At 29.1% G+C, this 15142-nt stretch overlaps 3 protein-coding genes across 5 annotated transcripts in view; 2 read left to right on the top strand and 1 right to left on the bottom strand.

Annotated features, from left to right (window-relative positions):
- LOC126914504 (uncharacterized) overlaps positions 1-10960 on the top strand; it is a 51552-nt gene extending 40592 nt beyond the window's left edge. Inside the window, exons 1-10 of one of the 3 annotated variants that reach the window (XM_050718541.1) lie at positions 1564-2089; positions 2278-2345; positions 2603-3636; positions 3696-3885; positions 4785-4948; positions 5435-5730; positions 5844-6075; positions 6150-6342; positions 6750-7325; positions 8481-10960. In XM_050718541.1, coding sequence (XP_050574498.1) covers positions 2342-2345; positions 2603-3636; positions 3696-3885; positions 4785-4948; positions 5435-5730; positions 5844-6075; positions 6150-6342; positions 6750-7325; positions 8481-10618 — 4827 coding nt within the window. In that variant the 5' untranslated portion in view covers positions 1564-2089; positions 2278-2341 and the 3' untranslated portion in view covers positions 10619-10960. Of the gene's footprint in view, positions 1-1563; positions 2090-2167; positions 2346-2602; positions 3637-3695; positions 3886-4784; positions 4949-5434; positions 5731-5843; positions 6076-6149; positions 6343-6749; positions 7326-8480 lie in introns of those variants that run through there. The other 2 variants (XM_050718540.1, XM_050718542.1) reach the window with 2 other exon arrangements.
- A 790-nt stretch (positions 10961-11750) lies between these two features.
- On the top strand, positions 11751-13744 carry LOC126914532 (28S ribosomal protein S10, mitochondrial). The gene is made up of 5 exons (XM_050718605.1): positions 11751-12060; positions 12137-12403; positions 13141-13268; positions 13353-13554; positions 13623-13744. The coding sequence occupies exons 1-5, from the start codon at positions 12046-12048 to the stop codon at positions 13677-13679; spliced, it is 669 nt and encodes a 222-aa protein (XP_050574562.1). The 5' UTR covers positions 11751-12045; the 3' UTR covers positions 13680-13744.
- On the bottom strand, positions 13556-15126 carry LOC126914537 (uncharacterized). The gene is made up of 4 exons (XM_050718613.1): positions 14827-15126; positions 14563-14735; positions 14247-14306; positions 13556-14177 (listed from the first exon to the last, which is right to left on the bottom strand). Exons 2-4 carry the CDS (start codon positions 14651-14653, stop codon positions 13876-13878), a joined length of 453 nt encoding a protein of 150 aa, XP_050574570.1. The 5' UTR covers positions 14654-14735; positions 14827-15126; the 3' UTR covers positions 13556-13875.
- Between the last annotated feature and the right edge of the window lie 16 nt (positions 15127-15142).

The following is a 15142-nucleotide window of genomic DNA, read 5'->3' as shown; positions in this document are numbered from 1 at the left end:
CACGTTCTTACGACTCAGACAGGGATGAGTCGAATATCCCTATCTCTATCTGAGACATTCATAGCGTGTCACTTGTGCGCAAAACGGGAGTTTTCTTGTCTTCCGTGTTGTTTCTTCTCGACTCGATCTTAGCTTTCTCTAGGCTTTGTTATATGAGCGTGGAAATCTGTTTGTAGGACCGTGATCTTGACTCTAAACTCTGGATACTCCTATACCGAAAGTATTAACGGAACCGTCCGTTTTTCGAGTCGAGAAAAATCAAGATGGAGAACAAGGAAAGGTCTCGTTCTACGCATGCGTGACACCTATATACATATTCATTATACATAGATACTATTAGAGGAAATGAGAGTGCTCGCGCTTATGAACCTAGTTGTTTCTGGAATAGTGCTGCACCATACGACCAAGTGCTGAGTTTAATTGACATTAGCATATACCAAGAACCCATAAAATTAGGGATTTACCTTGTTTGGTTACATACTACCATGGACAAGAATCTATTGAGTTCCACGTCACAAAAAAACCTATTTAATTGTACGATTCTACGTAAAAGTTCATATCTACTGTTCTATCCGAGATATACAAGTATAAGAATAACAAAATCGCGCAATGATCAAACTAATTGTAACTTGCCTAAGAAAAAGAAATTAATTGTTAACTATATTTTTGAACGATGACACGTACATATCAGTATGAAGCAAATTACTATAGAAGAGGGCATCTAATGGTTTTTCATCTTCTGAATTATCCAGAGAATGGAAAGTCATTTACGTTACCACTTTGTCACTGTTCTCGACTTCTGTATCTATAGCAGTAATATCTATAGCATTAGTTGTGATTTGTTTGTAGCCGATATGCCCATCGTAACATGCCGCCCCATCGTCATATCGGGCTAATCGCGGTCTTTGCAATTAGCGTTGAGAGTTATTAATTACAGTTTGAACCAGAATTGCGAGTCTAAATTTCACGTTATCAATTAGAATTGCGAAAAAGTACCGACTTCAGTTTGCTTTAGCGTTACGCTGAAAAGACGATCGCGTTTGTTATATGATTGTGAATTATAAGATGTGATTTTTCTTAGTATTTTCTATCGTGAATAATTATTAGAATTCGTCGAAGAGTAGAGTTTGAATTTGTCGCGTCTGATTTTATTCAAAGGTAAATTAAAATGACGTTAATTTTGAATTAATTTCGTAGCGTTGCGATTCGTGACTGTCGTGCATAATTAAAATAGTTTTTATTTTTCATCTATAGATAGTAACTTTAAATTAAATTCGAACTTAAATACCATAGGTTCTTGTATATATTAAATTCCAACCGAATAGGGTAGATCCCTAATTTTATAGGTTCTTGTACGTGCCAATGCCAATTAAACTCACCACTTGACCGCATGGTGCAGCACCTGTACTGTGAAACAACTAAAACTACGCGCATGAGCACTCTCATTTCTTATTTGATGCTATCTGTTATCACGAATGACTCAGACAGAGACAGAGACGCTTTACTCGTCTCTGTCTGTCTCGCTGAAACGCGAACTTTATTGTCTTTCATGTTGATTCTCATGACTAATCACGACTCAATTATGGGACGACTTTCCCTAGCGAGTGTCGAGATTTGTTTATGTGATCGTAGTAGGAATCACTAACTTTAACAATTTTAGAATTTTTTAAGATTTCATATAGTGAAATTTTCTTAGGTAACATTTCTATACGCATATATTTTTTGCTAATTTACTAATATCACCTAATATCGTGTGTACAATAATACAAGAAGCTATATATATTCACAAAAATGTCACGATACAATGAATATAAAAATAGTCATTGGTAACTATTTGTGATCGCGACAATTTGGAAGGGACTAGAATTTTAAACTCTACACTCTACAATAGTCGATTGTTTTCAGAACGCCATATTCGCCATTGCCCGTCGCGCGATTAAATTTTACTTGGCATTGGGTAGTACGATGAAATAAAGAAGGGATTATGTAAAACTTTTGCAACTAACGGAATATAATATAATAAGAATATTTGAAGAAATAATATTACATTACAGTGGTATACACATACACATGTATATCTTTGTACATGGTAAGAAATTTATCTTTGTGAAATTATAGTGTATGTAAAATGTTCATGATATATCGTAAAGATGCAATAACATTACAGTATTTGATAAAAGATTGATATAATTCCATTTGTGCATTGATTTTATATATGCATTTGTTGAATCATAAAATCAGTTATCAATATCAAATACAACGTTCGTAACATTTTAGTCCAAGTGTCATTTGTCTTACGGATCCTGAAACTAAATATTCACATTTAAATATTGATAGCAGAATGGGTAAGTTGTTTTCTCTTATACCACTATATTTTACTATTATATGTTTTCATATTTTATCGTAGATGTTTCCAAAATCAATTTTATTGAAAATTCAAAATTTATATATAAAAGATTAGGGTTATAAAAATGATAACCATAATAATTATGTATATATACATAATATATGTATATATATTTTTTATATATCTTTATATTTATATTTATTCCTCTAAGTAAATCAAAATAAATGCCTAAATTTAAAAATGAATATGTTATAGAAAGTTCAGGAGCAGTTACAATTGAAGGAGAAAACTATCAAGTAGTAGATGAATGTATTGAAGAAGAAGATACATCTAACAGTGTGCAACATAAATATGTCAAAAATATAGACACAGAAAAAGAATCTAATACGTCAGATAAGAATATACAGCAGAATGATGATACAAATGAGAGGAAAGAAAATATAAATATAGAAAATAAAGTAAATGTAGTAGATGTAGGGAAAAATGAAAATACAATTGTGGAGGAAAAAAGCGATTCATATATGGAAAAAAATGAAAATACAATTGTGGAAGAGAAAAGTGATTCATATATAGAGAAAAATGAAAATACAATTGTGGAAGAGAAAAGTGATTCATATATGGAAAAAAATGAAAATACAATTGTGGAAGAGAAAGGCGATTCATATATGGAGAAAAATGAAAATACAATTGTGGAAGAGAAAGGCGATTCATATGTGGAGAAAAATGAAAATACAACTATGGAAAAGGAAGAATGTACAATGATGAAGGAAAATGAAAATATAACTATAGAGAAGGAGGAAGATACAAACATAGACACGAATGAAGATATAAATATGGAGAAAGATGAGAAAGTTCCAATTGTCGATTCAACTAATAGTGCATTATCAGATAATTTAAATCCTAATGATAATGATGGAAACAATAAATCAAATACGGAAAATAAATGTTCACAACAATCAACTGTAGAGTCAATCGATTTTACTGCTGATATTACTTTAGATCAGTTGGATCAACAAAGAAGTATGACAGATGAAGACATTTTACATCATTTGGATGAAATTGAAAATATAGATTTAGATCCTAAAGATTTCCAAATACAGGAGGAAAATGAGTCAATGGAAAAAGACACAAAAGACCATTCTTCTCATACAGAAAGTAAATTTATTAAAGAAAGTGAAGAAGATGAAAGTATTAATGTAGATAAAACAACATCAAATACTATAAACAAAGAAATAAAACAAAAACTAAAAGTAGAGAAATCTGAAAAGGATGATTGGTATGAGAAAAAGGTAATGTATGAAATATAATACAGAAAAAATGAATGAGTAACACATGCAATTCTTTGCAGCTTATTGAGAAGGAAACAATTATAAAAGAACGACTTTCAAAAGTGGCCAGAGTTTTAGGAATTTCTTATCCATTTTATGAAAAATGGTTAGAACACGAAGAAAAAATAAATGGATCTCCTCTCTGTAAACTAAAACCATCTCGACGATGTTGCTTGGATAAACCATATACTAATCGTTGGAAATTCATTTGTAAGTATCTCTGCTATTATTTCTCCTGAAAATACTAGATTCATTTTCTTCGCTTATTAAGCAAAACTTTGCATGTACAGATGTAATTGATAAAAACATAATATGTAAGAATTTGTTATATTATTTAAACTTTATATCACTATTAATACTTAGAAGCACTAATATAGACAAAAATGATTAATAGTTGCATGGTGCAATTGTTAAATTACAGTCAGAGAGAAAGTGAGAAAGAGTTGATTACATATCTTACAAATTTTCAAAATTGATTTTCCTAAAGACAAACTAAATGTATGTCCAAAAATGTTTGTTTGTACAATTTTCTTAATTTAAGGAAAATAACATATTTATCATTGTTTTATTTTCTTATATACACACTGTCAAATCCAACTACTTTTTTCTGAGATAATATAACTTTTCGTATTTCGTTTCTATTTGTAAGGAAACTTATATTTTTTTCATATGAATCTAATCTATTGATACGAAATTCAAAGGAGACTTGGAGTCCATTCAAATTTCATAATAAACTTTTGACATATTTTCAATATAATTTTCATTTCACTTCTTTTCCAATATCTCTAACTGTTTTCACTCTAACTGTTGACTATGTATTAAATATATGTATTTTAAGCCTTTTAAGTTTTATGATGCATAGGTGTACATATAATAATTACAAATATAATTTGTCTAGAGTAGTTAACAATAACATGACATATATCATATATACATTAAGATAAAATTTTAAATATAAAATTCTCTTCTAGTTATAATTGTAAATCTTTGTTTAATAGTGTGTAATTATATATTGTGTTTATTTATTTGCTCTTAATTATAATAAAACAGACATATGTATATAATAATTTTAATTTCAAAATAATACAATTAAATTTACATATTTTTAGGCAATAAAAAAGATATACACGAGTCCATAACAGAAGTGGACAATCCTGACATTTCTTTTAGTAAAGATAGAAAAGTGGTCTGGAAATTAGAACCCAGTGGGGCATGGGGTGTAAATATAAATAACGAATCTCAATTTCCATCTTTTGTATTACGTGCTGTAAAGGTATGTTTCTTACTATTCTATAAATTTTGATAATTATGATTTTTAAAAAGAGGACCTGTCTAAATATCTCAAAAGTTTGCAATTTCGGTGAAATACAAAGAATGAAATAATTGCCTTGGTCATGTATATTTACAAAATAATAACAGATTTATGTACATTTATAATAACTACATATAGTCTCATGGAACAAATAAAATATGCATATAAATATAATGTGAAATATAGAATAAATCAATAATTAGAATTGATTATAATTTTTAATAATAAATAAATAAACAATAAAGTTTATTGCTTGCAATGAAAAATTCCACCTTTTCATTCATAATTTCAGTAATGGGCATAATTATTTTCTAGTAAAGATTTGCATGTAACATCTTTGTATTTTTCAGATAAATATAACAACAATTCACAGTTATTTAAAAAATATTATAGAAAATGTGATTATGTTGTATATAATAACTTCTACATTATACTTTTTTTACACAGATATTTGAAGATTTTCTCCAAACAACAGAACAATCATTAATCTCACATAATTCTACAGATGTAAACTTTTCTGACGATGTATCTATAGATATAGTATCAAAAAAGGACACAAATAATGAAGAAAGACAGGATTGGTTATGGTTAGTAGTGCGTTGCAACAGTATGGATGAACTTATGCTATTTGCAACTGGACAAAATATCAGTCGCTCTACAATGGATAGGTTGAAACAGGTTTATGAATCTGGACCTGGGAAAGACTGTAATGTTAAATCCTTATATTGCAAATCAACAAATAAGTAAGAATATATTTTGCAAAATTAATAGTATATAAATTGCATAATTTTATATAAATGGCTAGTCTACATAACTTTTATTGAGAACTAAATAACGTACCATTTTTTAATATCAGGTATGACGATACTGCTGTCACGGATACAACATTTTTAGTTGGTTCAGAAGCTTTAGATGAAATTGTTGGGGGCCTAAAAGTACAACTTGCGCCTAAAACAAATTTTTGGTCAAATACTGCAGGAGCAGAGAATGTTGCAACTGCAGTAATAGATTTACTTGCACCTACTCCAAAAACAACAGTACTTGAAATAGGATGTGGTATTGGTCTCATTGGATTGATGATGGCTTCTGTAAATAAAAAATATTTGTTTTTACTGTTTCTCACTATACTTTGTTCATTTATAGTTTTGTAATTCAATTTCAGAAATGTCAACAAGTCATAGGAGTTGATTCTCCATCAGAAGTAGAAGAAGCTGAGATGACATGTGAATTAAATAATATAAAGAATGCTTCATTTATAATGGGATCTCCTATTGAAGTAACAACTAAAATCATTGCAGCAGTAAAAAATCGTAAAACGTGTGCAATAATCAATGCAAATACTAATGTTGGTCGAGGTATGTAAAAAATATTACATTATAAACAGATGTTTGTGAAATGTTTGAAAATTATGAAAAATATTTTAAGTAATTTTATGACATCTCTTTTGGTTTTTAAAATAATTTTGCGATTAATTTTAACTTATTTTATTAATATCATTTCATTATTAGCTATAAGGATATAAGTAAATTCCTTTTAATTTAATAAGATTCTAAATTAAATAGAGCTTTACAACACAAAACAATACATTTAAGAATAAATCGAAAAATGTTTTAATACGTCATTGAAAATATTTTTTATTAATAGTTTTCTAAGAAATCATTCTTTATTGATAACTACTCTGATATAATTTTCTGATAATCTGATATATCTTCCAAATATTAATAAAAATTATTTATATTCTGTATTTGTTTCTATTTTACAGCAATTGAGGTTATGACAGCTCTCAGAAAAATACCATCCCTTAAACGAATAGTAATGATAACAACATTAACCAAGCAATCAGTGCGTGCTATATTAGAATTAGCTCGTCCCGGAGATCATAGTCATGGTTCACCATTTATTCCTATTGTGGCATGTGTTGTTGACACTTTACCTAATGGTCCTCATTTTGAAGCGGTTATTTTGATGCAACGACGAATGATAAACAAGTTTAATCAAATATGGTCACAAAAAGCTGCAGGGGAAGATATAAAAAGTTCAGAAATCAAAATTTTTCACGAAAAAATGAATCAACAAAACACTAATCAAATAGGTAAAAAGATCTCAAGCAAACCAACTGAACTACAAACTAAAATGAACTTTAATAAATTCTTGGTCAAAAATCACGCAAAAAAGTCAAAAATATCGATAAAGAAAGCGTTTTACATGCAACATGCTGAAAATTCATCTATAAAAAATAAATTCAAAAGGAAACGTTCCCATTCGCCAGATAAAGGAGAAACACCAAAAAAACTAATAAAGAAATTTAGTAAATCATGTGTTATAGCATGGCATCCTGGTAAGTTCATATTCAAATTATGTAAGAAATTAACAACTTGAGCAGAAGTGTAAAGATATTTTTTTTATCGGTAATATGTAATTTTTAGTATAATTGAAAATGTAACAAAATAAGTAAATAACATAGTATAATATCTTTTGGTTAAAAGCTTCATTTATGGAAAAATCAATTTAAGAAATTTTGTTACTATTACTTTTATTAAAATTTGCATTTTTGCATAACACTGGTAAGATTTAAACAATGTAAGCTGCAGCATATTAGTTGTCCTGTAAATTGAAAACTTTTTCATGTCAGTTTGTTATATACATGTGTATATATGGAGTGTGCCGAAAATCTAGTAAGTAAAAGAGTTTAGTAGTCATGCACTTGAAATGTAGCAAGAATCAAGCAAGGTTTTTCTCGGAACTTGTTTTTCTCGGAAACGAAGCTTTGTATCGACAATTGTCATTCTACTGTCATTCGACTTACTTCGCACAGGGAATTAACCCCTTTCGGTTTATACCACCGTACAAGGTACCTAAGTGCAAAGAAACCCGTTTAACCTCGTTACCACTCACTTTGCCAAGTGCACGCGTACTAGACCGAACTTCATCGTCGATCTTCTCGAAAACGAAGCCGTGTTTCAAAAATTGTCGCTCTATATTTCCAATTTACTTTTACATGGGAAATCCCCCTCTTTGAACTTGTACCTCGATTTTCAATGCACTCTGTATAAATATCATATACAGGATGACTCAGATTTCAACAACGAAACTTTATCAGTATACTCCATAGGTCTAAATAAGAAAAAAATGTTTTATAAAATTATAACAAGAAAACTAAATATGAAGGGAACAGTAAAGAACTTGCGATTACTGTAGGAACAATACAATGTAGGAATAAATCAGCAATATTTCCTTTTGTTCTGTTCATCTGTAATTACTATTGATAAATCTCTCGACTTAGTATCAAAATTCCACGATTATTATAACGGTATGCAGATATACTAAAGGTAAATGTTACCGATCTGCTTCTACATTGTATAGCTGCAATTTCAAGTTCTTTACTGTTCTCTTCCTGTTCCGTCTTTCTTGCCATAATTCCTTTACAAAGTCTTAAACGACCTATGCTTATATAACATTTTTTTTTTTTTTTTTTCTTTGTTTTTAATATTAGATCAAGCATCAAAGAAGAAAAAAGAATGGGACACGGGAAATTCACAATTATGTACGAATCTATTTTATGAAAAAAAGATGCAAGAGCGTCCTAAAGAACAAACTGATTTAAGAGAGAGATTATCTCATAATCGATTGGACACTGATATTGCTCAAACATTAAAGGAACATCAAGCACTTTTAGAAATAGCAAAGGAAAAGTTAAGCGGGCCAGCACCGACTGTTGATATGAATACTGCGAAACAATTACAAAATATGTTAAATATCGTTTTAGAACAAACAAATAAACTTCAAAGTCAACTTCCACGTTCTGTTTGGGACCGTATTGCTTCGCCAGGAAATATAAATTCCGGTCAAAGGGAAAATAAACAAGATGATCCTCTTTTGAAAGGTCGTTATGTTCAAGAGATGGGTTCCCAGGATATTCTAATCACAATGCCAAATAAGAGATTCTTAGATAATGACGAGCCTGAACCAAAACCAATGTACAAAAAATATAACAATTTATCACCTTTAGAGCCAAATACAATTATGCCAGTAGCATATGCAATTAACTCTAGAGAAGAAAAATCTTTCCGTATAACACCAGAAAGATTTGCCAGATCGTTCAGAGTCGAGGTAAGCCAGAATCGGGATCCAAGAATTCGTAGGAATGAAATGGAAAACATGAAAAAACCAATTTCACCTGTGAGAAGACAAACTTCATCACCGAAACATCGTGTAACTCCTCCAAAAAGACTTTCTCCTAAACGTCCATTGCTATCACCTCCAAGACGTCCATGTTCTCCTCCGAGAAGACATTTTTCTCCTCTTCGACGTCCCACGTCACCTATGTATCGACAACGTTCTCCCATAAGACGTCAAATATCTCCGTTACGACGACCGATGTCACCGAGACGAATGTCACCCTTAAGACAACCTTCATCACCGAGACGTCCATCGCCGCCACGACGAGGAGAAATGTCTATGAATCGTCCAATGTCACCATTGAGACATCAAGTATCACCACGACAAATGTCTCCCATAAGATCCACTATATCTCCTAGAAGACAATCATCGTCGATGAAGCGACCGATATCTCCACTAAGAAGACAAATTCCGTCTCCTAATCGAATGATACTTCCTAATAGGCAGGAAATGTTACTTTCTAGGAGACAGGCAATGCCACAAGAAAGGCAGCAGACATCGACAATGAGACGAATGGAGTCACATAAATTAATATTTGAACGTCCTACATTATCACGACAACAATCTCCTCAAAAACGACAAATGTCACCATCAAGATTTACCGATGATTGGGATATACCCAATAGAAGAGCAATTGAACAAAATATTTGGGTTCGACCTGTTGAGCAAATACCTCCTGAACAAAATATCTGGCGAAGTGAACAAACTCCGGCATCTAGTAATAATTGGGAACAAATTGCGTGTAACGATAGACGTCGTAAGAGTTTTAATCAAGAGAAGTGGGAAACTGCTAAAGATCCTATGCGCAATGATAGTTGGAATAATGGTGGAAATACTTGGAATTCCAAACAGATGTATACAAAGTCTATGATAAAAGAAACATGGTCATCAAATTCTGATAATAAATGGTCACCAACATCTATGCCCAGTAGTAGTAATGATAACTGGAATATTCGTGGAAAAGATAGCTTGTCTGCTTGCACAGAATCTTGGATGGACAATAAAAACCAAGGTAGATGGGAATCGTTAAATGTTAAAGATTCTTGGAAATGCGACAAGGAAGATTTGAATGACTTACCAGAAGATGCAAAAGATCCTTGGGGTGATGATGGTATTTCAGATTTAAAAGAAAGATGGCATAAATTTGAAAGTACTGGTACATCAAATGCATGGGTAAGAGAAAACGAACAACAACGAGGAGATCCATGGAGCTCAAAATATAATAAAGATAATTGGCAAAATAAAGGATTATCTTTTGTTACAAAATCTCAGTGGCAAAATAATGACAGTAAAAATATTGGAGAATCGCGTTGGCTTGCCCAGAGTGATGACAAGAAACCTACATGTAGTGGTTGGCAAAATGGGAATAGTACAGGATCGTGGCAATTTCAAAATCCAAATTTTCAATCACAACGTTCTTTTCCTTCAACTCAGTTCAAAAGTTCATATTAAAATTTGTGATCTTGATAATAATGTTGATTATCAGGAATTAAATTTATTAGGTCATTCTTACCGTATTGTAATTTTGTTAGATTATAAACGCGGAGTTCACACTTTTTTTCGTAAAGCAAATATTTAAAAGGTCATAAAATAAACAATTGTATATGCAATTGAAACTGAAAGAGTGTTTAAGTTTATATTATAAGACTATTATTCATTTCATCTTTTATTATTTTAGTTTCTCTACTTTGTCATTTCCAAATTAACAATATTAATGAAATAATGTAAGTATTAAACATATGATGTAATGATTTTTAAATAAACATAAAACTTGTTTAATGTGCTATCATAAAATTTAGACAATGGTGTTTTATGCATATCTCTTTTAAGACAATCTAAAAGGTAAATTTATATTATACTTTTCAAATAAAACTGCATTTACATAAAAAATCAATTCACTTAATTATGTTTGATACATACATAAAATAAATATGCGCGGGTGTGTGTGTGTGTGTGTGTGTGTGTGTGTGTGTGTGTGTGTGTGTGTGTGTGTGTGTATATATAATATATATATATATAACATGTATATATGATATATATCATATATATCAACAATATCCTATACTTATATAGTTTATTGAAAAGTAAAAATATGTATCCTATAATTTTATAAAATAATGTAATTAGGCATTATATGTTTGATTTCATTATTGAGACATTTAAAAAATACTGAACTGCAAGTTCGCGATTAACTAAATATCTGCTATTTTTCAGAAGTTGAATATTTTAACTAAGCGTGTTAAACAAATATAAAGCTTGAGTAAACAAGTTTTTAAACTTTGACGTTTTCTGTTTAATAGGAATTGACATGTCTCGGAAAAGATTTTTTCGTAACTTAATCAGTTCCTTTAAAACATAAGAAGTTCTTTAAAATGTAGTTTCTCTAAAATTCTATGGAATTTGTAACATCGAACTGCAAATCAAACATATGTTTAAAAATCATCGTCAGTTTATTATTTTATAACTGTACAACAGAATCATTAGCAGTTCGACATACTGTATTATTTTCACAATGCTAATTGATTAGCATTTTGAAGTAAATACAATATTATGTAAAAATACCTTATAAAATTAAGCATTTATTTCAATTTAGAAGTAAACGATTTCGAATAAAGGATAGGTGCGCATATACGTCCATAAAGTCTAATACGAGTATACGAAATTCATTCAAAAGCCGTACTCTACATACATATGTATGTATATGCATATGATATGTACATCTGTGTTGATAGTTTACTAACGCACGTGTAATTTGCTATGTATTTATGATGTATTTACATCAAAGAAAAGACATCTACTTTCATATTTAAATTTAATTAAATTTGAAACGATAATATTTCAATTAATTTGTTTCATATTTACATAAACAAAAGTAACAAATGTTTCGTTCAAAGGTATAACGTTTAAAAACACTTAGTTAAATATATGCTAAGGGTATTTAGGTTAGAGATAACCTCTAATATCTTTCAGGTATTTTCTGTTTTACGAAGTATAAACAGAAATTCTTATGATATTGGACATACAAAATTATTACGAAACACATTATTTTCAACTAATGTTTTGCATGGAAATTCAAGTGATACATCAAATGTAATTTTAAATAAAAACTTAGCTAACACGTCACAGCAAGCTCAAACCTTGGATGAAACAATACAGGAATCTAAAACTTCAACTGGGAATGCAGAGGTTTCTATAGAAGCTTCGGTTGGATCAAATACTTCATCCTTTTCCACAGAGGTATGTAATAATATATTGATAATATATTTTATATTAATATATTTTAAATTAATATGAATATGTAACGAATGGAATTATTGCATTATAAGTAATTACGAATGTATTCTGTATAATTATGTTTTAATACGCTAAGTATGATTTTCTTTAAAAGCAAGAATATACCAGTATATTATTATTCAGAATAATAGATTATTCTATCATCAGAATAAAAGAATATTGAATTTAGAAAATTGATACCTATTCTACGTATACATTGTTTATTGTTTTAAAACAAGTTATAGTAATTATATTATGAATTAAAATATTTTTTTATAGCAATAGAGCCTATAAATTTTAATTTTATAAACTTATTGTGATTGTTTATAACACGTATTTTGTTACTATTATAAAATACATGTATTTTGATTAGGAGATTATTAAATGGACTTGTTAATAAATTTTCAAGTATAAATTATATAATTCATTAAATAATACTAACAATTCATACTGTTACCTATACATAATGTTATTAATGTATTACTTAATAATAAAGAAACTTATATTCCTATACCTAATATTGCAAGAAAATTAATAAAAAATCTAAAAATAAACAAAAATCAATTAGAAATCTATCCTGAACAATTGCTAAATAATAAATGTATCATACTTTTAGAAATTATGTATTGATTTTCATACATTTGTTTGTATTTTTTGATACTTTTCAATACATAACATAATATCATTAATACATTCTACAGCCTGAGCTTGATAAACTATATAAAAAACTAGAAATTGAAGTCAGAGGAAATGATCCCGCTGTTCTTAGAAGTTACGGAGAATTTGCTGTTATGGTAGCAGGTCATTTAGACATAACTGTAGGCAGACAGTAAGTTAATGCAGTGAAAATATTTTTAAATATTTATAAAAATATATAGAAGAAAATATAAATACATAATACTAAAATTGACAGTGTCGCAATACGAAAACCCATATTTGAAAGATTAACGCTACTTAAGTCTATTCACGTTCATAAGAAACATAGAGTTCAATACGAAACAAGAACATATTATAGATATGTTGATCTCTTTAATTTAACTGGCTCAACTGCAGATACATATTTAGAATATATAGAAAGAAATCTCCCAGAAGGAGTGGCAATGAAAATTACAAAGGTATGATTTAAATTCTTTATTTTTAACTACCCATGAAAGATACAGGTAACCAATTTTACTTTTTGCAGGTGGAATTACAAACCTTACCCAAAACAGTTGAACAAGCAAAGTCTTTGCAACAATAAATGAAGCAATTATGACGTTATCATTATTTTAGTAAATAAACAAATAAATTATATATGCATAATAACGTTGTTTGTCTTTCAATAATAATATTAACAATAGGCATGGTAGTCATAAAATCGATTTTGCTGTTTCATCTTTAACTGTACGTTTATTATTTTACATCGTATCATTGCCATAATCGCGACATTATCATCTTTATGTTGCCGATTTAATAAGTATAATACTGTGTGATGAATTTGTAGTCTTGTTAGTGACTTTTTCCAATTCTGGTAGTAAATCTTTTTTTGTAAATATAGGTAACAAACTTTGCATAGTTTTAATATTTAAAGTCCTTAAAGGTGTATTTTCCGTGCGTTTTATAAAATAATGTTCCATATCCACATTATTATAGGTTGTTTTGGAATTATTAAATGGATGACTTTTATTCAATTTCAAATTTAGAGAAACAGTTGGAGATTGCACCTGACGTGCAGTCGAATTTTTCTCTTGCATTGCAACTGAAACATATGCTTTATGTAATAAATCTTAAGTAAGTTTATTCGCAGTAGTATTTGATATGTCTTTACTTTGATGTTTTCTATTTAATTGAGCACTGGCTATACATTTATGTAAAATGAATTCATATCCTGGAAATATAGAAAATATACATAAATAAAATGTAGAAATATTTTATAAATAATATATGTGAAATATACGTGATTTTTAAACAATAACATTTGCTTTATACGCATATTAATCCTCGTGCAAGTGTTAATAGAATGTAGAAAACAATTTTTGTATATTTCAGTATTATATTTGTCGTTATATCTGACATTTTAAAAAGATGTTTCATATATAGTTAATATAGAATAGTGGATCACGTTCTTAAATTATTATACTTACTAGAATATTTTGATTGAAAATGTAAGTCACTGTCCAATCCACAAATTAAATGAATTATAATTATGGTGAGAAAAATAATTAATCTTTTCATTTGAGATATATTAATAAATTGGAATACAGTCTAATATAGAGATACCGTATTTGTCACGTTTAATATAGTATTTACAAATGTTCTAGAAAATTTAAAAATGAAGTACACAAAGTTTATCATAAAAGAAACTAATTATGTGTAAGGATATAAGAGAAAAATGAAAATATTTTCACCTTTGTTAAATTTTTAGTAAGATAAAAAATATGAAAATCAATCCACCGTCGATTAACAAACTCTCTGTTACTACTACTATACAGCGAGTGGAAGTTGCTATGTCTTCATTTAATCTTTTTACAATGTTATTCAAGAAAAACCGGTTTGAAGGAAGAGAGTCGAGTTTGAAATTCTTCTACCGCTTGAAACAATTTTAGTATCTTTCTACGCGCGATTAATAAAATAAAACAGTTAACGAGATACATTTGTTTGTAAACTTGAATTACGCGCATTTTATATTATAAAATTTATTTTATTCATTGGAAAGTGAAACCA

This window comes from Bombus affinis, chromosome 3 (genome assembly GCF_024516045.1).
Source record: "Bombus affinis isolate iyBomAffi1 chromosome 3, iyBomAffi1.2, whole genome shotgun sequence".
Taxonomy (NCBI): Eukaryota; Metazoa; Arthropoda; class Insecta; order Hymenoptera; family Apidae; genus Bombus; species Bombus affinis.
Note: the sequence above shows the minus strand (reverse complement) of the source record. Positions and strands in the feature narration are given on the sequence as shown.

What these genes read in the sequence shown, in the direction of transcription:
- LOC126914532 (XM_050718605.1), top strand. An exon ending in CTTCATCCTTTTCCACAGAG is followed by an intron (nt 12,404 to 13,140) that starts GTATGTAATAAT and finishes TACATTCTACAG; the next exon opens with CCTGAGCTTGATAAACTATA. An exon ending in TGGCAATGAAAATTACAAAG is followed by an intron (nt 13,555 to 13,622) that starts GTATGATTTAAA and finishes TACTTTTTGCAG; the next exon opens with GTGGAATTACAAACCTTACC.
- LOC126914537 (XM_050718613.1), bottom strand. Translation starts at nt 14,653, where the DNA reads ATGAAAAGATTAATTATTTTTCTCACCATAATTATAATTCATTTAATT. An exon ending in TTTTCAATCAAAATATTCTA is followed by an intron (nt 14,307 to 14,562) that starts GTAAGTATAATA and finishes CTATATTTCCAG; the next exon opens with GATATGAATTCATTTTACAT. An exon ending in ATTAAATAGAAAACATCAAA is followed by an intron (nt 14,178 to 14,246) that starts GTAAAGACATAT and finishes CATATGTTTCAG; the next exon opens with TTGCAATGCAAGAGAAAAAT.